This window comes from Amphiprion ocellaris, chromosome 3 (assembly GCF_022539595.1).
Source record: "Amphiprion ocellaris isolate individual 3 ecotype Okinawa chromosome 3, ASM2253959v1, whole genome shotgun sequence".
Classification (NCBI taxonomy): Eukaryota; Metazoa; Chordata; class Actinopteri; family Pomacentridae; genus Amphiprion; species Amphiprion ocellaris.
Genome location: NC_072768.1, coordinates 10,788,317 through 10,810,510, shown reverse-complemented (window position 1 = coordinate 10,810,510; position 22,194 = coordinate 10,788,317). Strand labels below are relative to the sequence as shown.

The 22,194-nt window shown below is 39.2% G+C and overlaps 1 protein-coding gene across 1 annotated transcript in view; it reads left to right on the top strand.

The window, feature by feature from the left end:
- slco3a1a (solute carrier organic anion transporter family member 3A1a) overlaps positions 1–14,556 on the top strand; it is a 43,843-nt gene extending 29,287 nt beyond the window's left edge. The window contains exons 3-10 of the mRNA XM_023280787.3: positions 5,492–5,590; positions 5,679–5,951; positions 6,956–7,120; positions 7,214–7,412; positions 10,237–10,405; positions 10,848–11,023; positions 11,109–11,173; positions 12,796–14,556. Coding sequence (XP_023136555.2) covers positions 5,492–5,590; positions 5,679–5,951; positions 6,956–7,120; positions 7,214–7,412; positions 10,237–10,405; positions 10,848–11,023; positions 11,109–11,173; positions 12,796–13,148 — 1,499 coding nt within the window. The 3' untranslated portion in view covers positions 13,149–14,556. The remainder of the gene's footprint in view (positions 1–5,491; positions 5,591–5,678; positions 5,952–6,955; positions 7,121–7,213; positions 7,413–10,236; positions 10,406–10,847; positions 11,024–11,108; positions 11,174–12,795) is intronic.
- The last annotated feature ends 7,638 nt before the right edge of the window (positions 14,557–22,194 follow it).

Below are 22,194 nucleotides of genomic sequence, written 5' to 3'. Positions count from 1 at the left end.
CAGGGTACTAAAAGGCTCGAGTGAAGTACAACATGAACAAATTAGTTTGTTTTGTACTTATCTTGTAACGGGACCGCTGGAAGGGAAAAGGGATTTAGAGGCAATTTGGAAAAGTAGTGTATTACAAAGATTAAGCGCGGCTGTGGTTGTGTATTGTCCTTCATGGAGATTCAATGTGCTTAACTTAGGTTTGCTTTTTTTTCCTTCTTCTTCTTCCTCTTCTTAATCCTGTCATGAAAAACATAAAATTTGTCCCTTCACAGCTAGCACAGACCCAGTTGTCTTTATGTCTTTGACTTGAGGGTCTCAAGTCACAGTTGGTTTTTTAGAATAACATTATGAGAAAGAATAACTGCTGCTTAGTTGATAATAAAGAAGAGAAGTTTGTAAAAAGTAACCAAGTTGTCAGAATGTACATGAGAGAATCTTTCACAGGAAGTGAACCAAATCTGCCATGATTTATGGTCGCCTCATCTCTGAGAGTTAAACCCCCCATTCCACTGCAATTTACAACTTTCTGAAATAAAAATTTACAACATGAGAGAACTTTGGTTGTCAGTTAGAACTTGTGGTCCAAAATCACTGAAAAAAACGCTCCCAAACCCATGAATTAAAGCTTTGGCAACCTCAGACAAGGATGGTGACAGAAATTTCGAACCCAGTTATTCAAGTGTGACAGCTGCTACATCCAGCTCCTGCAAACCAACCAGTCATGTTGTAGGGTCTTTTTTCAATTTAAGGAAAGAATAGTGCACACACACACAACCCCAAACGAGGGAATAATACAAAGTTTATGTGACTGGCACAGACAAGAGCCATGCACATGGATACATGAGCTGATGATGTGTCTGTGCTTTTATATGCTCAAACTGATACTGTAGAGTCTGACACAGTTTGGTACCACGATTTTATTAATAATCACACACATTCTGACATCTAAAAAGGCAGCGCAGCCACAGTCTAAAGACATCTTTATATGATAAGATTTAAACCACAGATATTTGTTGTCACAGCTTAGCATGAGACCGAAAATGGGGAAGCAAATGACCAATGTCTAAATGTAGGAAAATTCAACTTACAGCATCTCTAATTATTGCTAAGTAGCATGTTACTTGTTAAATTCTTGCGCTGACTCAAGTATAAAACTGACAATGTGCCATTTTATGTGGACTGTATGTCAAACTTTCTCAGCTGCCAGCAGACTGGACTCTATTAAGTCACTACACCTGGCCATGTAATAATCCAACACATAACAACCCTATAAAACTACAACTTGCTGCTTTTGTATTTAACTTTTAACATGTTATAACAAACTACATGTTCATGAGAGGTGATGGTAGGAAGGCTTTGTTCGCTTTAGTCAGAGCCAAAATAACTTTTCCGCCAGTTCTTCATGCTAAGCTAATCAAAGCAGTATAAGATTATAGCTTCATATTTAGCAAACAAGCATAATAGTGGCATCAGTCGTCTCATCTAAATAAGTGTTTCCCAAATTATCAAACTATTCCTTTAAAGCTGGATCTGGAAAGCAATTAGCAAAGATGAGCACCAAACCTAAATGACAGCTAGTGGCTTTAGGGGAAGTTACGTCTTTATCGTAAACATTTGGTAAACACTTCGTTGTAGGGACTTCCCAGAGTGTTGTTGTCACCATTTGGTTGCCAGGCAACCAGGTGTGATGCACTGCAGAAGTGTTATAAAGAAATTAGCAAAAGTTGTGCCACTTCACACCACAAAACTGCAGCATTTCTGGTTGTGCAAGTATTAAACAAGATATAGTTTTAAAGAAGCTGAGCAGTTTTTTGGCTTTTAGTTTTTGACTTCAGACTGAGACAGACTAGCTGCTATTTTATGCTAAACTACACTAACCACTGGCTGATGACACATGTAAATATAGTATCATTTTGTGCCACTAACTGTGAAAAAAAATGGAAAATATTTTCCAGAATGACAACCTAAACAATTAAAGACAGACAGCTAGGGTTTGGTCTTCTGCCATCTTTCCATGTAACTGCTGCCAAAGAAGTTAAAAAAAGAGTTATTATCTTAAGCATGCCACTTAAAGTTCGTGGGAGAGGGAACAAAAGGAAACTATACTGAAGTAATATTGGACGTGATACTTTGCTTATGTTTTGACTGCAAGGTCCATTTGATTTTCATGCCAGCTTTAATCCCATTGTGAGAGACTCTGCTCACTACATACTTTTCCTCTGCTGATATTGACCTTAAGACAGCAAAGAAAAAAAGCCATACAAAATATTGTTACTAAATCTTTCCTGTGAAAATTATCACCAACTTCAAAACTGCATTCCTCTTGTTTCTTCCTCAGAAGCAGCAGATTGATAAGGAACCACGCTCCCTCGTAGTTCACTGATCTTTTCCACATGCGAAGCTCGTGCTGTGGCTCAGTGTTATCATCAAGCAGACAGTGTTTCTGAGAGCAGCCGGGGTAGGCACGGATCGCAGTGGAAACATTTATCCTCTCAGTGGTTGTGGACTTGTGGGCAGGCCGAGCCATCATCTCTTGGAAGCTGATTTCACTAACTGAATTTCCTCTTCGAGGTTTCCTGTGGTGAAAGCAATTGTGATGTTGTTGCTATGAGGAGACAACACTCAGTTTCTAAGGAAACACCAGAAACAGAGTGCACAGGCCTCATTTGCAACACCACAGGCAAATTTGGTCGTCACATCGTGACTGCAGCCCTCTAGTTTTATGAAAGTGCTGCTAAACTACACACTTTGGTGTCTAGTAAACACTCCCTGATGTGCCACAACAACTCCTTCCTGTGTCTATATGTTTGTGAATACCTCTGTCTGACCATGTAGGAGGAGCTACTGTTGTTTGAGCTTTATTTTTTAAAACTTTGATTTCATATGTTGCATTCTTGCATTCAGACTTTGCAGAGGAAATTGGACTTTTTCAGCTATTTGACGTCTTTTCCTTAGTGTAAAACCTCAGAAGCTAACAGAAGGAAGAGGTAAAAACCTGTCACGCTCTGGCGCCTCATGGACACATCTGTATCTTTGTTCATTTCCGTGCTGGTCTGACTGTCAACCGCAAAGTTGTTTCAGTTGCATGCTTTTGAAAAAAAGCAGAATGTTTCCATCGCAACATGAAAGACCCCTCTCTTTTGTTTCGCTCCTCGTCTAGCATAAATGAGCCTATTTGTACCACATTATAGGTACTGAGCCGCACCTAACAAATCTGTGAGCCATTTCCTTTATGTGAAGAATAAACTATGATGTGAATGAGGCCGCATGATGTGAATACGTTGACTCCCTTCCTATGTGGGTGGTCAAGCCAGGAAGCTGACCGTGCTTTCACTCTCAGCACCAGCAGAGACGCACAAAGCTTAGTCACAGTTTCCATGCTTGTTCATTAAGTGGCTGCTCCTGGCATCCAAACAACATCTTACTGGAGATGCCATGCTGATAGCAGCAATGCTCAGGCCGGCCTGCAGCCAACTTGTTATTAGTAAAGGGACTCTACTAATGCTACATGACCAGTTAGCTGAGATGATTTCATTTTATTTAGCTGGTAATTGGAAACTAGCATTGCAGATCTTTTATGTAACAGTAGTCAAACTTAGACTGGGATCTGGTTTGTCGCTCTGTGCCAGATACGGTCCAACTCTCCACACTCAGTCTAATAATACCACAGATCATAGGACATACAGTCAGGGAGAAATTTGTCTCCCAAATTGAGCTTTGAGTCTTCATTATCTGCCTGCAGTCTGACTCTCAGTGCCGGAGTCTCACCCCGCTGACGGCGCTCTAATGAGGATTTTGGATCGAGCTTCACATTTTTATCTCCAGCTGCCCACTAGGGCAGATTGGGACAAAACAACCGGTTTCTATTGTCAGGTGTCTTCCTCACAGTGCGCGTTTCTGTTTGTTCGGTGTGTGTTACCCTGCGAGTTTGCAGAGAGCCGAGCCGTGTGAAAATAACAAGCGCAGTCACTGTGTGTGCAGCCACCACTGCTGCACTTGCCTTGTGGTTTTAACTGGATGATTTGATCTTTCATGACAGCTGAAATACTTCCCTGTTTGCTGTCATGCTTCACACTGTACCTCCTGGAAACGGACACTTAAAAGTAGAGCTGAAATGAGGAGGAAAAAGGCAAATATTCTCTGGTTCTCAAATGTGAAGATGTGCACATTATTTGTGTTCATGTAATTTTAAATTAAATCAAATATCTTATAATGATAGTAAATAAATAGCAAGATATTTGAAGTTGTCATGTAATATATATTCTGTCCTGTTTCCTAATAATTTACAGACTTTTTAGAGATGTAATCAGTTATTCAAAAAATGATTGATAAAAAATTGTCTGTGAAGTTCAATTTTTTATTTTCTGAGCTGCAAATGACCAAGACTAAATGTATTTTTACATAATTTTGCATAATTCACTGACATTGTTGCTGCTCTGAAGTCCAAACAACATTTTCTGCTCCTTTCACATTTTCACTGCAATACAATAATGCTTTTGATTATTTAAATAAAACACTGTCATAGGCAAGTACAGTACTTTCCCAGATTTGTACAGGTGTTACAATGCTGAAATAAAGTTAACTCTACATACTGCAGATATTTTTACTATTTACATTTTTTATTTGCTCCCATACTTGTTCTCTTCTTGTCTTATCTGCTCTTTGTAAACACAGCCTGTAGTTCAGCCTAGTGACAGTTTTTGTTACATGACTGTTGGTCTGAAGTGAGTCATTAATGTCTTGTCAGTTGCACCAATGAGCAAATCATTTTTTGTTTTTTGCACAGTCTGGTCAGAGCAAACACTGTATTTTTGGCATTTTAAAAAAATTATTCTTCTTTTTGGTCTTTTAGCATATTATTATGTAGGACAGTGTAGAGAGACAGGAAACGTGGGGAGAAGAATGGGGGAAGGACCTGCAGCAAAGGGCCATGAGCTGGATTCGAACCCATGATCGCTGCATCGAAGACTTTTGCCCCTGTTTATGGGGCACCTCATTTTTGGCAGATTTTTAAATGACACATAAAGAAAAAAGTGATTTTGATGACTACTTTAAGCTTGGCTTTGGTTCAGTTTTCCAAGGAAACAGGGCGTCACGCCTGACTTGTTCATTGACTATTAGAAAGTTGAAAATAGAAACATTTTTTCTGTATTTACAGTTTCTGGCTGTGATAAATGGTACTATTTTGGAGATTTTTTTTTAACAGACAACATGACTCTGAAACCCGTCAGGGGGCACAGAAATTCAGATGGTTAATGCTATTTTAGAATATAGTAAAACTTTATTGGAGATATTTCTTCATGTCTTTTTGGTTGGTACAAAGGATCCTTTCTATATTTCTTTGTTTATCAAGTGTTTAGCACCATCTAGAAGTCAAACACAGCACTACACAGAACTTCTAATGATCTTGATATTATTATTTTTTATTATTTACGGGTTGTTTTCATCAGAAAGTGTCAGATGAATAAAACTTAACCAACTCAAATTTATTTCTGCACAGGAATCCTTTTCTCTACACTGGTGTTCGGACCTGCCTGCGGCTTCATCCTCGGTTCCCTCTGCACTAAATTCTACGTGGACGCTATCTTCATTGACACCAGTGAGTTGCATATTTCTCCAATATTTCTGTGTTTGTTTGATGTTCTTCTCGGTGCTTCATTCATCCATCATGCTCTTCCTGTCCACAGGTAAATTAGGCATCACTCCAGATGACCCTCGGTGGATCGGGGCCTGGTGGGCAGGCTTCCTCCTCTGTGGCGCCTTACTCTTCTGCTCAGCCCTCCTGATGTTTGGCTTCCCTCAGTCGCTGCCTACAAAGGAGAGAGAGGAGGGAGCAGACAGCGAGCAGGTCATGCTTCCTCCCTCTCTGAGCCCAGAGTATGAGGCACCAAAGTCCAGCAATGGAGTTGTGATGAACCATGAGCCTGCCAACAGCCCCACCTGCTGTCAGCAGCTCAGGGGTGAGCATGCAAGATCCAGCATCGTACTGCAGTGTTTTCATTCAAAGCAATTTACAGTCATTCACATTTAAACCTGTAAAATACATGGTATGTATATATTGATTAATTAATTTGTTTATTTGCTGTATTTCTGAAATGTGGAAAACAATTCTTAAATTGTTAAACTACGTGTCTGATGTTGCAGTTGATACAGTTGTACAGCTCCTTCAGAAGTCATACTAGCAAGTACAGCTGAAACAATAAATCAATAAGTTGCCAGTTTTTAAATTGATTGCCAACTAGTTTATTATTTGGTTTATCAGTTTGAGCATTTTTTTTTAGGAAACTAAAATAAAATTTGATGGTTCAGATTTGAATATTTAGTTTCTTTCCTCCTATATTACAGTAAACTGAATATTTTGGGTTGCGGATAAAAAAAGAGATTTAAACACATGATCTTGTGCTTAGGTAAACACTGGTAGACATGTTGCATGTTTTTGACATTTTATACACCAAGAAAACTAAGCAATAAATAAAGAAAATAACTGTCCGATTAATAGACCATGAAAATATTTGTTAGTTTGTGGCCCGAGCAGCAATATACTGAAGTAAAAATGTTGCATAAAACTACAAAGTTTTTTTAAAATTTGAAGTGTTGTCACATATTTACTATCTCTTTAGATTAATAAAGAACTTGAAAAATACACTTACATGCAGAACTCTAAGCAGTTGCAGCATATTCTAACACTGCAGCTGCTCTCAAGTTTTACATTTCTGTTGTACAAAATAAATAATGAACCTAAATGCCAGTTTCAGTCATCACAATAATGTGTCTGTTTTGCACAGTTGTGACACTAAGTACAGGTTTTGGAAGTGTGTAATTGATGTTATCTGACTGCTAAACACATATAATCAAGTGAGATCAGAACAGGTGCTAACAAAAGGCAACAAGAGAGTCCTGTCTGTCCTGCTCAGCAGCATGCCACCAAATCGATGCTCACCTTCTGTCTTTTTTTAATCACCAGTGATCCCAAAAGTGACCAAGCACCTCCTGTCGAACCCAGTGTTCACCTGCATCATCCTGGCGGCCTGCATGGAGATCGCTGTCGTGGCTGGATTTGCAGCTTTTCTGGGGAAATACCTGGAGCAGCAGTTCAACCTCACCACCACCTCAGCAAACCAGCTGTTAGGTCCGTATTTAGGGCAAACGTTACACAAGCAGCATCACACATATTACCTTACTTATCAGTGTAATAAACATGTTTGGCCCACTTTGTGTGCAGGTATGACAGCCATCCCGTGCGCCTGTCTGGGGATCTTCATGGGCGGCCTACTGGTGAAGAAGCTCAACCTCTCGGCACTGGGAGCCATCCGCATGGCCATGTTGGTCAACCTGATCTCCACCGCCTGCTACGTCTCCTTCCTGTTCCTCGGCTGTGACACGGGTCCCGTCGCCGGAGTGACCGTCACATACGGCAACGAGTAAGACAGAACGTCATGATATGGCATTTATACATCACAGTGAATACAGGTCAGGACAGCAGTTCCTACATAAATTGTAAATTGAGGGGCTGTGAGATGAAAAAGTCAAGTCTCCCCACTAAATGTATTTGTTTTTCTATTGATTATCAGTAGTATTTACTGAATTATTCGGACAAAACTAGAAATCACTTTGACTAAACTCGTGACAACTTGTACACGTACAATACGAAATAAGCCAAAAACGTTAAAGATTAGAGCAGAAGATCAACCTTTTCGTCTCCAGTGGCAGCTCCCATGAGGTTGTCTTAAAGTGATCTCATCTTACAACGTTTAACTTCCTGAATAACTGGTCTTAAAACTCACCCAAGATTTTCCATTTTCATGATAAATCTGTAACTTTGAACCAGTCGCACGCAGCTTCAGCAGAACGGTGTATTTTCTGTCAGATAAGATGAGCTATATGCGGGCTGTGCAAGAACAATAAACAATAGATATTATATAAATATATTTTTTCTGTTCTCATTATGTCTTCATGCCCTAGATTGTGAAAGAAGTGCACTGCTAACACGCGTCCCAGTTATTCTAATGAATGAAAACAGCATAAACAAAACGATAGCGGTGACAACTAAACAGGCCAGAGGTTTTTACTGGAGGTGGAGTGCAAGGAATCTAAATGCATAAACAGAAATTCTTAATATATTAGTCATATTTTTTATTCAAACAACTTTGTATCATTCAGTCTTTAAAGAGATTCTCTGTTCAGAAAGTGGGCTTGTGTTACTGATGGTTGCATACACTGAATATAAATGCAACTGACTTCATCAAGTCAGACATGTCATTCACTTTCATACTGATAGATCGATTCATTCTAATTAGATGTGAAATGCCTTCTATATATATATTTGAGTCAGCAGGTTGGATGAGTCACAGTTGATCTGCTCGCACCCACTTTGTCTCTATCTGTCAGTTCATCTCAGCCTGTTCTTGTCTCGGCAACTTTAATGGCATCACATAGTTCAGACACAGAGTTGGTTTCAGGTTCTTTACAGCTGCTGAAAAAATGCATTAGAACAAACAGTTAAAAGGAAAATAGAAGAGATGAACCCTCTAAATCTCAAAATCCACCGGTGGGTTTGAAAGACATGTAGTCTTGTCAAAATCAATAAAGTTACATCATTTATTGAGCAAGAAATTGTAGAAATTGTTGAATTTTTGACTTTCTGGCAGCCGTTGTAGTCCTCATGGTTTACATGCTATTCCACTGAAAGACAGAACTAAATCTAACCTTACAATCACGGTATTTTCTAAACAAAAAAAACCCCACTTAAGTCTACATGTGACACACATACGTAGACAAAAAAATATAAATAGTAACTATCTAACTGGGTGTAAAATCAATATATATATATATATTGAAAATCTTTTTAAAATGGTAAAAATATGACAGAAATAAAGAAAACCCAGAAACTGCTTGGAGTTTATAGGGTTAAAACAGAATGACATTAGATTTTCACAAAGTAAATAATAGAAATAAATCAAAAACAGACAGACAAAACTAATAATAGGCCATAAACACAATACATTAATGCAAATACTCTTCACTTACGTTGACGTTTAGATACTTAAACATTACTTTGTGGGTGAGTTGCTTTGAAGACAAAAGACACCAAGTCTCTCAAATTACACAACAACCTTTTAGAGAAAAAACGACTGAACTTGATCAAAGGGTTATTTATATCTGTAAATATGTCATTTAAAAATAAGTGAATAGAGACTAATTGCATCTTTTATTACTGGACATGTTTGTTTGACAATTAAATCTTTTCTCTGTACCACAACTAGATCTGCAGTAACATCAATAAATCCCTTTGTTGCCTTGAAATTTACACACAACAATTTAGTTTATTTAGTCATATTTTATGCAACATTTTTGACTTTCAGTTTCTGTAATCACCACTCTTTTGTCTTCAGAAATTTGCAAATATTTTATAGATGACAATGATTTAATCAATTAATCAAGACAATAATCTGTAGATGAATCCATAATTATGATTTTCATTAGTTGCTGCTCTGATCATAGCAAAGTTCATCGCAGCAATAACACCACAAGCACTGTTACGACGGAGAGGGAAGCATTAAATGAAGAGGAGAATAATGGATTCTGTACACAGTATGATGCTCTATGCATGTGCGTAAATCTCTCAGTTAAAGTTTTGCACAAGCAAATCGACTTGTGTTTTGTATTATACAGAAGCCTTTTTTTCTTTGTGTTTTGGCTCAGACATTATACATTTAAAAGATGCAAACTGTTTCTCTTTACTGCTGTGTCAGTGGGAGGAATTGATGTATCAGATAATATTCTCTTCCTTCTATTTGCAACACTTTAGATCTTCATAAGTCCAAGGTTTCTTTCTTTATATGACAGCTTAAGTTAAAAAAAATCCTTGACAGGTTCTGATTCTACATTTTGGTTTGTACCAAAAAGAAATATTCAAGCTCAGTCCCCAGCCTTAGAGTGGACTTTATTTCTTCTTATTTCAGTGTAAAAGTAGTACTTTTGTCTGTACAGTGGCCCTGTAGAAACACTGACTTTGGGGCTTTACTGCTCTTTGATTTGCTACCCTGAACCCATTCTGCTCCAGAGCAGGTTAGCTGTGCGGTGCAGTTTCCATGGAGATGTTAAAAGTGAACCAGAGATCCATAGTATCACGGATAAAGGGCTGAGGGTGCTTGTTTCGATTTTTTGTTTGTGCCTCGTACGGATGTAGCAGGTACTTGTGGAGCGGAGAGAGGTGTTGAGATTTCTCTCTGTGTCTCTGTTCAGGACGTTAACGGCGGGAAAGAAGCCGGAGAGTCAGTGCATCAGTCACTGCAACTGCTTCACCTCCTCCATCAGCCCGGTGTGTGGCTCCAACGGCGTCACCTACCTGTCGGCCTGCTTCGCCGGCTGCAGCCCTGCAGGATCCTCTCAGACCACATCCAACTCCTCTAAGGTCTTATTACCACTAACCACAGAAAGCAATAAATCCACTGCTTTTCTGTGAAGTTATTAAAAACATAATGTAAGCAGTACTGTGTATTTTATAGTGTTTAGTTAAAAGGACAATAGTCCCAGTGTTTCGTAGCTCTGTCATCAGCAAACACATGCTGGGCAATCAAGTGTTGCTGCGCTTGTTTCAAGATCAGATGCTGACTGCAGATTAATGCTTTCTGTATTCAAATCACATGTAGAGAGAATTGCTCTCAGCTCGGCAGCACAAAATATCAGTTACTGCTGCCTTGCTGCCGCAGTTATCGTCAGCTCTTGTTTTTTGAAGTGCAGACATAAAACAGATCACTTCTTTCTACTGTGTTGGCACCAATCGTGACAACCAGATATCACGTGTTCCCTACAATGTACTTGTTGTTGAACCCTTTCTTCTTTTTCTGTTACAGAACTCGAGGGGATGTTCGTGTATAACAGGTGCTGAAGGTGAACTCGGCACAGCGGTTCCAGGGAAGTGTCCGATGCCTGGCTGCCAGGAGGCCTTCCTCATCTTCCTGTGTGTGATCTGTGCCTGCAGCCTGGTTGGAGCCATGGCCCAGACGCCCTCCGTCATCATCCTAATCAGGTATTGTGGCTTCACTTGAGCAGCGTGCAAGATCTCATTCACTGAATAAATTTGCAAGATTAAACGATGTCGCTCCTCTCTGTAGGACTGTGAGCCCTGAACTGAAATCATACGCTCTCGGAGTGTTGTTCCTGCTGCTACGACTGCTTGGTAAGAGCTGCCGTCAGATAACATCAGTTTTTAGATTCTGTCGGTCCGTCTCATTACTCACACTTGGAGCGTTTGCCACGGTTCCTGCTAAGACTGTGAGCGTACAGAGGTTTACCTGAGCTCGCAGAGACTTTCTGTTAATGAGGCCACGTTGTCACTCACACAGATGCACGCCTGCTTCGACCTCAGATGTTCTGTTGGTTTTGTTTATTTCCATGCAGGAAACAAATAAATCAGATGAGATATACACAATTTCAACTGATGACGGTGGAAAAACAATTTTACATTCAGTAGGTGGGAGAAGTAATGGAATTATAAAAATCTAAATCGAGTTATATGGAAGCACACAGGCGTACTGTACAAAACAGAGACATGATGCGATGGTATTGGAATCATTTCTGAGTTAAGGACAGGAAGCTGTTAGATAGATTGAAGCTACAATGAGCAGCTGGTTAGTCTAGCTCAGTGGTTCTCAAATTTTTTCTGTCAGGCCCCCCTTCGGAGGATAAAAAACTTTATATATAAACAGTTTTTATGTTAAAAGGTGAATGTGCCGGGCTGTTATTTTATCTGATTCCATGTTGTTGTTTTTCACAGTAAAGATCAAATTTATTTTAGTTCAGGGACCCAGTTTGATCTCTAGTGGGCCTGACCAGTAAAATCACAAGATAACTTATAAATAACCACAACTCCATCTTTTTCTCTTTGCTTTAGTTCAAAAAAGTACATTCTGAAAATGTTCACATTTAATGAACTATCTTTTTACAAAACATTATGAATACCTTGAAATTTCTTAAGAAAAATAGTTCAGTTTCAACAGTATTATTCTTCAGCTTATCATTTACACGTGCATTACACCTGACAGATCACAGTGTCTACAAACACACAAAACATTCAGTCACAGCTATCTGGAACTGAACAGTCTAGTATTTTACTGTATGATCAAAACAACTTGTCAGTGTCTAGAAATTATTTTAAATTTACAGTTTTACGAATTTACAATTTACAGTTAATATCTTCTCTGTAATTTTTACGCTTTGTAAAGTCGTCCCGCGGGCCGAAGTGCACCATCTGGCGGCTGGTTTTGGCCCGCGGGCCACATGTTTCACACCCCTGGTAAAAATAATCGGAGTAGATGAGCCGAGGTGGTGATGTGATCAAGTACGCCGGTGTTCCAGTTACACATTAACGGTGTCTTCTCCTGTTCTTGGGAATCCGTATGTGCCAAGTACACAAGTATGGACTTGCACAACGGCCAGCGTAGTTTGTGTGCCACGAAAAACAGGCTGACGTTAAAGCAATAGTTCAGCTAATTAGTTCTGCATAGATGGACTTTTTCCTCCCATTCGCTCGCGCCCCCCTTGTCATGCCTCTGCACCCCACTATTTGAGACACACTGACCTAGCTTAGCATGAAGACAGAAACAAGGGTTTGGCATGGACTTTTAAAACCCTACTGATCGTTTACAAATCCTGGGACGGTTTAGGCCCAGAATGCATCTGTGATATGTTCAGAGAATACAAACCTAGCAGGGCTCTTAGATCCCAGGACTCAGATCAGCTAGTCCAGGCCTCAGAAGGTATTCAGAGTAAGTGGGCTCAGGAAGTGTTTCTATTTTCCAGGATTCATCCCCCCTCCTCTGATCTTTGGTGCTGGGATCGACTCTACCTGCCTTTTCTGGAGCACGGACTGCGGCGATAGGGGCGCCTGCCTGCTGTACGACAATGTGGCGTACAGGCATCTCTACGTGAGCCTCGCCATCATCCTGAAGGGCGTTGCCTTCCTCCTCTACACCACCACGTGGTATTGCTTGCGGAGGAACTACAAGAAATACATCAAAGGCCACGAGGGACACCTGACGCCAACCGAGTTTTACCCGTCTCTCAACGACGGCCCCAAGCTGGTGGACAGGACAAAGTTTATATATAACCTAGAGGACCACGAGTTTTGTGAAAATATGGAGTCCGTTTTATAGTTTGTAAAACAAAAATTTACAAAAGAAAAGACAATGTGGACATTTATATTTCTCTCAAAGGAATATTTTATGATTTTATTCTTCTTTTCTTGAAAGGATAAAAGTTTTTGATAAAGGCGATCAGTTCGTGTCACAGGAGGCGTCCTCGGTAAACTGTATCGAAAGGGTCCATTGTAGTCGTTTACGTATCAGCGAGGTGTCGTCAAGTGTTGCCAGTGAATTCCTGTGTTGACTCGGTGGTAGAAGACAACTACAGCACTGTGTGGCTCAGTCCTAGTCGTTCATTAGTGAGTGGACATGACGCTGCTTCAACTATAGATGCCATATTCTTTTTTAGGTCTGTCATGATTCCAGTGATCCGTGTGAAAAATGACAGTTTCCTTTCAGTCAGCACTGTGTGTTCCGTCTGTCACTTTCAAAACTGAGATTTTTACGGTTATTTCAACAACAAAAAAAAGAGTTCAGGTGGTTCTTCAGTTATTTAAAAGTTGCCAAGTGTTTACAGAATAATAGTTCATCAGTCGATGCATTTGATTTCAATGCAGGAAGGTTTCTTACAAAAAGAGAACAGAAACGCCCAGACTGGGTTGTTATAGTGGCCTACTAGATGTTCTAACTGTTCAGTTTCTTGTTCTCTTGCTGGATCGTAGACACTGTTTTTTGATACTGCTTAGACTAGACTGTGAGGTCTCGTCTCATAGGTGCAAACGTGCAATTCATATCTGAGATGTCTATGTTTATTCCTAGTCAGACTGCAGGTTTGTTTAGTTTTTTTTCATTGCAGCAATTTGTTTCATTTCCACGTTCGTTTTCACATCTGCAGAGTTTATTCAGCCTAATATGTCTTAATAAGGGATTAATTAAATAAGAATGTTAATTATATTTTCTCACGGCTGTTGCCCCTAGTGGAAGAGCAAAGAAGAAAATCAAAAGTAATATTTTTCTGTGTTTCAGCATTCGAGTACAGGAGATTAGGAGTAATATATTTGTTTCGTTAGGCCCAGAATGTTTTAATAGGTTGTGTTTGGAAGGACAGTTTAAATTATATATATAATCTAATTATCTGGGATGTGTGCGTCTGATGTCACAGAAGATTTGGGACAATTCATAGCGATGAAAGTAGGATGTTGTGGGGCAAAGAGAAAAGAAACACGATGCCTGTCTTGGAGCTCGGCCTGTAGTGTTTGACATGAAGCTTACAGATGCTCCGGTGTGTGCAGGGTCAAAGCGAACAGCACTGAATTTATTCCTGGGTTTGAACTCTTCAACGTGACTCGGCGCACACGACCCGTTACTCTACTGATCTCTCTGCAGTTACAGTTTTGATGTTGTCCCTTTTCTTACACTTTTTGTATGGCAACATATGGTTTATTTTACTCTGGAAATAAATTATTTTTCAGAAAATGTATGCAAGCACGAGAGTTTTTGTTCGTTTGTTTCATGGACCTGTTGTGCGCATTTGGTTTTATTCATGTATGCAAAACACAAAATAGGAAAAAAAAAGTGAATAAAATGCACAATAAACCCCAGCATGACACAATAAGACTAAAAGTTGCTGTAATCTCCATGGTAACCATCCTCCTGTTGTGACATGGGGATTAAATGATACACTCTCTATGTGTTTTATATACATCATTATATACATAGTTTCTGCCCCTCCACACCAAGAGGATTTCAAGCTGAAAGAAGCAAAGAAAATCATAATATAAATGTACATTTTATGATTAATACACTGAAGATTTTTTATGAATTGTATGAAAATGATATATCATCATCTAATATGGGATTTGTAACTGTGGTATAAAAAATTGAATCTGAGCTCCTTTAAACTCAGGCTTTGATACGATGCGTATGTTGTGTAGAATTACATTCTTTTCTTTCAAATGGTCTCTTTAAACATTCTCATTAAAGAGCTGAAGTGTCATTAAGATAAAAGCTTCAAGTTCTCAGCTGCCAGGTTTCATTCACGGCTCAGCACACATTCACAATATTGTACTAAGTGCTCGCTCGCTAAGATGCTTTGTGTGGACTTGAGAAAATTAATGGACCACATGAGCTCAGAGACTTCATATTTTGATGGGCGCAGCAGATTTGAAGCTTCTGCTGACAGATTTAAGAACTGACTTACTGCTCACAAGGACAAAAGGAGCAGCAGAGTGTTGGAGAAGCTGTAATGTGCTGCTGGATGTGAACCTCTTCCACGCTGGAGGTCTGTGAGCAGAGGTCAGGCTGTATCCAAAGGCAGATTCTGAAGGTTGTCAAGCGTGGCCCATTCACTGCCTTGTACTACCGTGGGTAAAAGGGATGGGGGGGGGGGGGGGGGGGAAGCAACATAAACAGCTGTTGGCGGTAAAAATCAAATTATTTATTACAGAAAAGGTTGAACAGAAATGTGCACGTTACTATACAAACTGAGGCAAAACTAAGGAAGAGGGCTGGTGGGTGCTGCTCAAATCAAAGAAAATAGCAAAACACAAAAAGAGTTCTCATAAGGAGAACTTAACGCTACCATCGCGGTGGACAAAAGAAAAACGGAACAAAAAGGCTCACTAAATGGGAACTGACAAAACAAAACTTACACAGGAGTCAGCACCCCTAATCCTGGTGAAACTAGACAATAAGGAACTACCTGTAATCAAATGAAGCTGTATCGGTTTTTGATTCTAACCCTGGGCCAATTCCTTTCACACAGACAATCTTGCCTCGACCACACAGATCACACAGAATGGCACGCTGGAAGTCAGCTGCCCCGTTCAGTTGAACTGACAACTCTTTTAAAGGAGTTGGCAGTTTTCGGTTGGTCAGCCTGGGGAGCGCCGCACCAATCACTGGACTCCTGGTCGCAGCCACGCCTCTGCTGTCACGGTCCAACCAGGGAGTGGGGATCACACAGCCCTATTTGCATACTCACAACATTTGGTTAAAACACACACACACACGGGGTAGGAGGCGCTGGACGTAACACTCAGTCATTAACAAGTGTTTTGGTTGTTCCAGCATCTTTAGACACATATCTCACAAGTTTTCTTCCCAGACTCTTTGAAATCTTTCACTTTCTACCTCTGCCAGACTTGTTCTGTACTGTGTGGCTCTCTTTGAATTTCTTGAGACTTCTCACTCCACTTCTCGAGACTTTGTAGACCCTTCTCCTGCTTTGTAAACATCAACTATTCTTTTTCTCAGGTCTTTTGTTTTTGGCATGATGCCTTCTCAAGTGACAGCTCAAATCCTTAATGAAGCTTTTAGACTGTCTGTAAAGTGCATGACAACCCCCCAGTTTTAACTTGATTGATTGATTACAAGCTGTGAGCATTACAAAGTTAAAGCACATGATTGGACAGCAGTGGTTTGTGCTTTGGCTCAACAAAAAGGTAAATTCATAAGAGAGCTAATAATTTTAACCCTGGTAGTTTTTGGTTTTTGTTGAATAATTTTGTTTCTGTGTGCACAGTAAATAATGTAAGGGTGATCTGTGCAACAGCACCTGGGAATTTTTTGAAAAAAACCCTAAAATTTCATAGGGAGGCTAATAATTTTGTCTTCAACTGTACATAGACACATACATATATACATGCTGTATGTCTCCCTAACAGAAAATGCTAATGAAACAAGAATGACATAAGATAAGGAAAGTTTACTGTAGTATCACAAACTTTAAAATGTGCTGTACAGAAGAAGTTAAAGGTCATTAAGACAAGATGTAAAATAACGCAATATTAAAAAAAAGACAGATTACGAAAGCATTGGAATAAATAAAAAGATTTGACCTCTGCCAACCAGTCAAGCTGCAGTTTACATCCATGTTCATTTACACTTCAGCTTTGACCTTTTGGATACAAAATTCAATAATTTCATAATTTTATTCTGCTAGATGTTTTCCATAAAAAAGATTGTTATAATTAGTGTATAAATTATTCTGTCGTGGCCAAATACATGTTGTACAAGGTCACTGTGACCTCTGACCACTAAAGTCTGACATCCTTCTTTCAGAGTGAATGTGTTTTTCCTAAATTTGAAGTAATTCCCTCTGGCTGTTCAAGAGATATCGAGAATAGAGACAGATGGACAACCCAAAAACTTAGTGCTGCTGACCTCAGCTGTCACTGATACAAGAGCAAAATAAAACAGATTCTTAATGCTAATTTAAAGTAACTGTTAGTTAGATCAAACCTCAAGTTTGGCACATGTGGCACATGAAAACTAAATGCAGCCAAGTTTAGTTCTGACTCTGTGGGCAGCGAGCAGAAGGTCTGAGAGGTCAGGGTGGTTCAGAACACAGCAGCCCTCAGTGCCTCATGAACCAGCAGTGGAAAAATTTCAAATCAGCTCACTGACACTCTGGGAGGCTGGACAACATCTGAGCAGTGGAGGGATGTGAAGCTGATCTGGAATCAAGCGCAGATGCTAGAAAACAGAGAAGTCCTTTCATTCTTGAAGGCAATTGATTGACTTTATATGAAATTTATCTTCATACTAAGTGTTCTGGCTCCTGAACATGGAGGAAACATCAGCATAATCACACAGAGACCTGCCAGTGATGAGTCTCCTGTTGTCCTCATTTACAGGCACCAAAAAATATTGTTTCTTTGTCTGGAAAAAAAAATCCAAAATTTCAGCAAAAAATTCCCCAAATTTCTGAAAATTTGCAAAACCTTCAGGAAGAAAATTCCAATAATTCCTTAAAAGTTTCCCTTGAAAATTTTAATTTAAAAAAAAAAAAAAAATCACCCAAATTTGGCAAGAAAATTCTTGTAAATCTTTTCCAAAAATGAGTAAAAATCTTCCCAAAAAATCCTAAAAATATATAAAGTGATTCCATATATATCAGTAAAACTTCTAATATTTTAAGAACATTCACAAAAAAATCAACCAAAATCCAGCGAAATTTGCAGGACTTTGGTTGATTTTTTTGTGAATGTTCTTAAGAAACATTTTTAACACTTTTTTTTCCACCAAAAAATGTTTAAAGATTTCCCAAAAATGTTGAAAATGTGGACATCAGAAGTTTCACTGTGAAAATATGTTTTTTTTTTCACATTTTCAAACTTTAAAGCATAAATTACCAACCTTCTCTGATTTATATGGTAACAGCCTATAAATTGTCAATTTCTGTTCTTTTTGGTCGATTTTTTTTGTCTGTTTACCCTTAAAATGTAAGGGTTAACAGACACTTACATTGAACATCTGACTGTAATATCAGGCTGTACTCTATGTGAGAAAAATTTTCTTTGCAGTCATTCCCAAAATATTTCCACAGGTCACGCTCCAAGAAGCAACAAATCCTCCGCAACACCTGCATCCAGCCAATTAGAGGCTGACCGGAGTCTGTCGCAGCAGCCGGAAGTCAAAGGGCGGTTTGATGTTTGTCAGCGTGCTGCTGCTGTGTGTGAATCTGACGAGTGATCAGAGAGGCTTGAGCGTGAATTCTGTAAAATGAATCACAATAACAACAGTGTGCCAGATCTGAAGCCCCCACTGCGGTTCAGAACAACTGAGCCAAAACTAAGCTTGTTACTGCGTGTGAGACATCCACAAAGGCAGCACAGACATCTATGAAGGCAGCATTTCCTTGTCTCTTCAGGCGGTTTTGAATTCGACAAAACACAGTCTACTGGACTGGTTTGCACAGATGTCACAGGGCCAAAATAAATCTTTGATATCATGTAAATAATACATCACAACTTTGTTCCAACTTCTTTGGCTCATGCACTGAAGCAGCAGCCAGACTGTGAAATCAACACAACATAATTACTGTCATTTCTAGGCAGTTGGGAATGTAAATATAAGTGGCATTGACAAGTGAGATGGAGTGAAATGTGCTTGTGTTTGTGTCTTTGTGCGTGCTCCTCTCAAAACAAGAAAAAAAAGCTTATTTCAAGGAACCTTTACCTTGAAATAGAACAAGCAAAAAATGGCTTGGTAAGATTTCTTGAAATAAGATATGATATTTAGAATATTGAGGTCTTAAAATTAGCTGGGAAAACTTATTTTAAGCTATATTTTACCAGGATTGTCAAGCTTAGGTGTCTTAAAATAAGCCAGATATGCTTAAAAAAAAAGCAGTTTTTCACTCAAAAATAGATTTTTGCTTTCATGTAACCTCCTAATTTGAGATGTATTAAACTTATTTTGAGTTTTCTTGTAAAATACAACTCAAAACAAGATAATTTCAAGATTGTTTGACTTCACAAGAAATTTAAGATGCATTGTCTTAAAACAAGTCCCTCCATCTTGCTGAAATGTCTCTTGTTAAGTGAATTTATCTTAAATTGAGTGGGATGAGACATTTTGACTAAAAATAAGACAAATAGACTCAGTAAGATTTGGAGTTTTTGCAGCGTGTACGGTTGTCAGGTGGTTGTGAAGTCTAATAATAGCTGGATGACACTCTTCAACTAGACAGAAAAGCTCCCGCATGACAGCAGCTACACTATCAGCAGCATCTGCCTCACTGAACAATACTCTCCGATACACACCTCAGCCCCGATGCTTGACACAACAAAGACGCACAAAATGCACCCATGAAAGCGTCCTTGTTGAAAGTCACAGCAACAGAAGCTGCTGCAGACGGGAGTTTTCTCCTTCAATCAAGACGTGCCAATTAGCCTAATGGGTGCTGTAGTGAGACGAACTGTTACCAAACAAGTGGAGCAGAGAAAATAAAGCAGTAAATCCTCACTGGGGTGCTTTGACTTATGTCTTTCTCATACTATTGATATACTGTATATGTGTCAGTGACTGTTAATCTACTGGAGTGACTCAGTTCAAGCTGCTGGCATTTAGAATTTCACGCTTGGACACCAACAGAAGGATCACAAACTCTAGAAGATGAATGCAAATGTAAGATAAAATCAAGCGTGAGCTTTTAGAAAATATGTGCCGGATCACATATACGTGCATAAAATACAGAATAAGATAGATATTTAAGAATGAATCAGTGCTCCACGGCATTATTACCTCGGTACATATCATTAGGAGTCTTGTCATTATGTGCACTCTCAAGGCTCCAGCTGTACTGTTCAGTTTATGTAAATTAGACCTTTATTCGTGTCTACGAAAAACAATCCGCTGGATAATGTATGCATGAAATTTGAAAACAGACTGTGCTATCACTTTAGATTTGCCTTGACTACATAATCCTTAATTTCCTTTCATTAAACACCAACCAAACAATACACTCAGCTACCAAGTGTGTTTGAAAACAGCATCTGATGAGCGACACTGTGGACTGTGGACGCCTGGAGGATGAGCAGCTCTGAGGGTCATGATGCTAATGATGAAGAAATACATACTGTTAAACCTAATTGTAATTACGAAAAAAGTGCTGACAGCCACCAAATGGGGCTAAAATGTTCACACATATAGTAATTAAAACATCCAGCTAATCTATGAATAAATCAGTGTTAAAAATAAATGTTAACACGTGTTTATTAAAGGATTATTCACTTGTTAATTGAGCAGTAATTGGTGAAATATGATATAAGTTGTTGCCCTAAATAATACCATCTTTGCTGCAAACTGCAAACATGCTCCGTTAGCTCTTTTCAGGATAAACATGAGTTTTCAGAAATATATATTCAAAGAAAAATGGAGACACAGCAGAGCGGCTGGTGGAAACAGTAATATAAAGATATATGGTCTGCTGCATTTATTATTTTTTTCCTGGGATCAGCACTCTCCCCATTTTACAAATGAAAAAACAGAAATTCACTGAGCAAAGCAAAAGACGAAGTGAGAAATGTAAAGTTCAGAAACAGTTTGGGGAAATGGTGTCGCAGTTCAACATCAGTCACTTTGTGGAAGTAGCTCACTGTGAAAATGAAAAGACAGAAAATTGCATCACTTTCATGTCAGACTTCATCCCTATGAGTGAAGATAACAGGGTTTCTCAAACGCTCCCAGAGGCTTAAAGGGCCATCAGTTCTCTCCTCAGACCTCATGTAGCTTGTATCTGTCTATCAATTACTTTATGTAATTAAAAGCCCCAATAATAGTGATGTTGTATCATCAACCAAATACTTACGTTTAGCATTAAGTGCAGAAAAAATCCCCCTGTGACTGATCCATCATCCCATATTAAATGTACTGATTGATGCATGGGCAGCATTTGACTGTCAGTAGTCGTCCAACAAAGAGAAAGTTTTTGCTACTTTAAACAATCAGGTCCACAAGTTTTTGGACAGCGAAACAAATTTAGTAATTCTACCTCTGTGCGCCCCCACAGTGGATTTAGAAAGAAGCCATAAATATGTGACTGAAGTTTAGACTTCCAGCTTCAATTCTGGGTGTTTGAAAAATACTGTCTTTGCTGTTTTCCAATATCCCTCCATTTTCACAGGCTCTGAAGTAACTAGACAGCTGACGGATATGCAGTCAAGGAAGTTCAGGAAGTAAAGATTAACGGGAATTCTCAGTTTGTGTTCCAAAGAAGTGCTGATGCAGATGAAGGAAGTCCATCTTTAGCCTGAAAAAACAAAACAGACCTGGCAGAGACATAGCAGAAACTTTAAGGGTGGCCAGATGAACAATTTGGGAATTTCTTAAAAAAAATGGAGAATTCAGCAACACCTCAAGGCCAAGAGGACCTTCTTCTTTTTTTTCTTCTTAGGTGTCTTGCCTTTCCAACAACCATGCCTTTCCACCTTTTTCTGTCATACGTTGCATGTTAAAGTGTTGGCCTTCGATGGATTTGTCCAGTCCTTGATATACGTCATTCTCTGGCATCCTCTTGCTTTCTTCCCTACTAGGACCATGCTAGTCCTAGAAGACCACAGAACACAACCAAAGTGAAAGAACAAATAAAAAACAATTCACAAGATTCAACTAAGTCAGAAATACTCTGGAGGAGCATCGCTGTCAAAGTCTCCAATGAAGAGACGTCTTCATGAAGGTAAATACAGAGTTTATCTCAAGGTACAGACCGTTAACACTCGATTGGACTCTTCCAGAAAACATCTTAAATAAAACCGCCCAGGTCTGGAACAAGATTCTTTGGAGTGATGAAACCCAGATGAGCTTTGAAGAATGCAGAGAAGTGAAAGATATT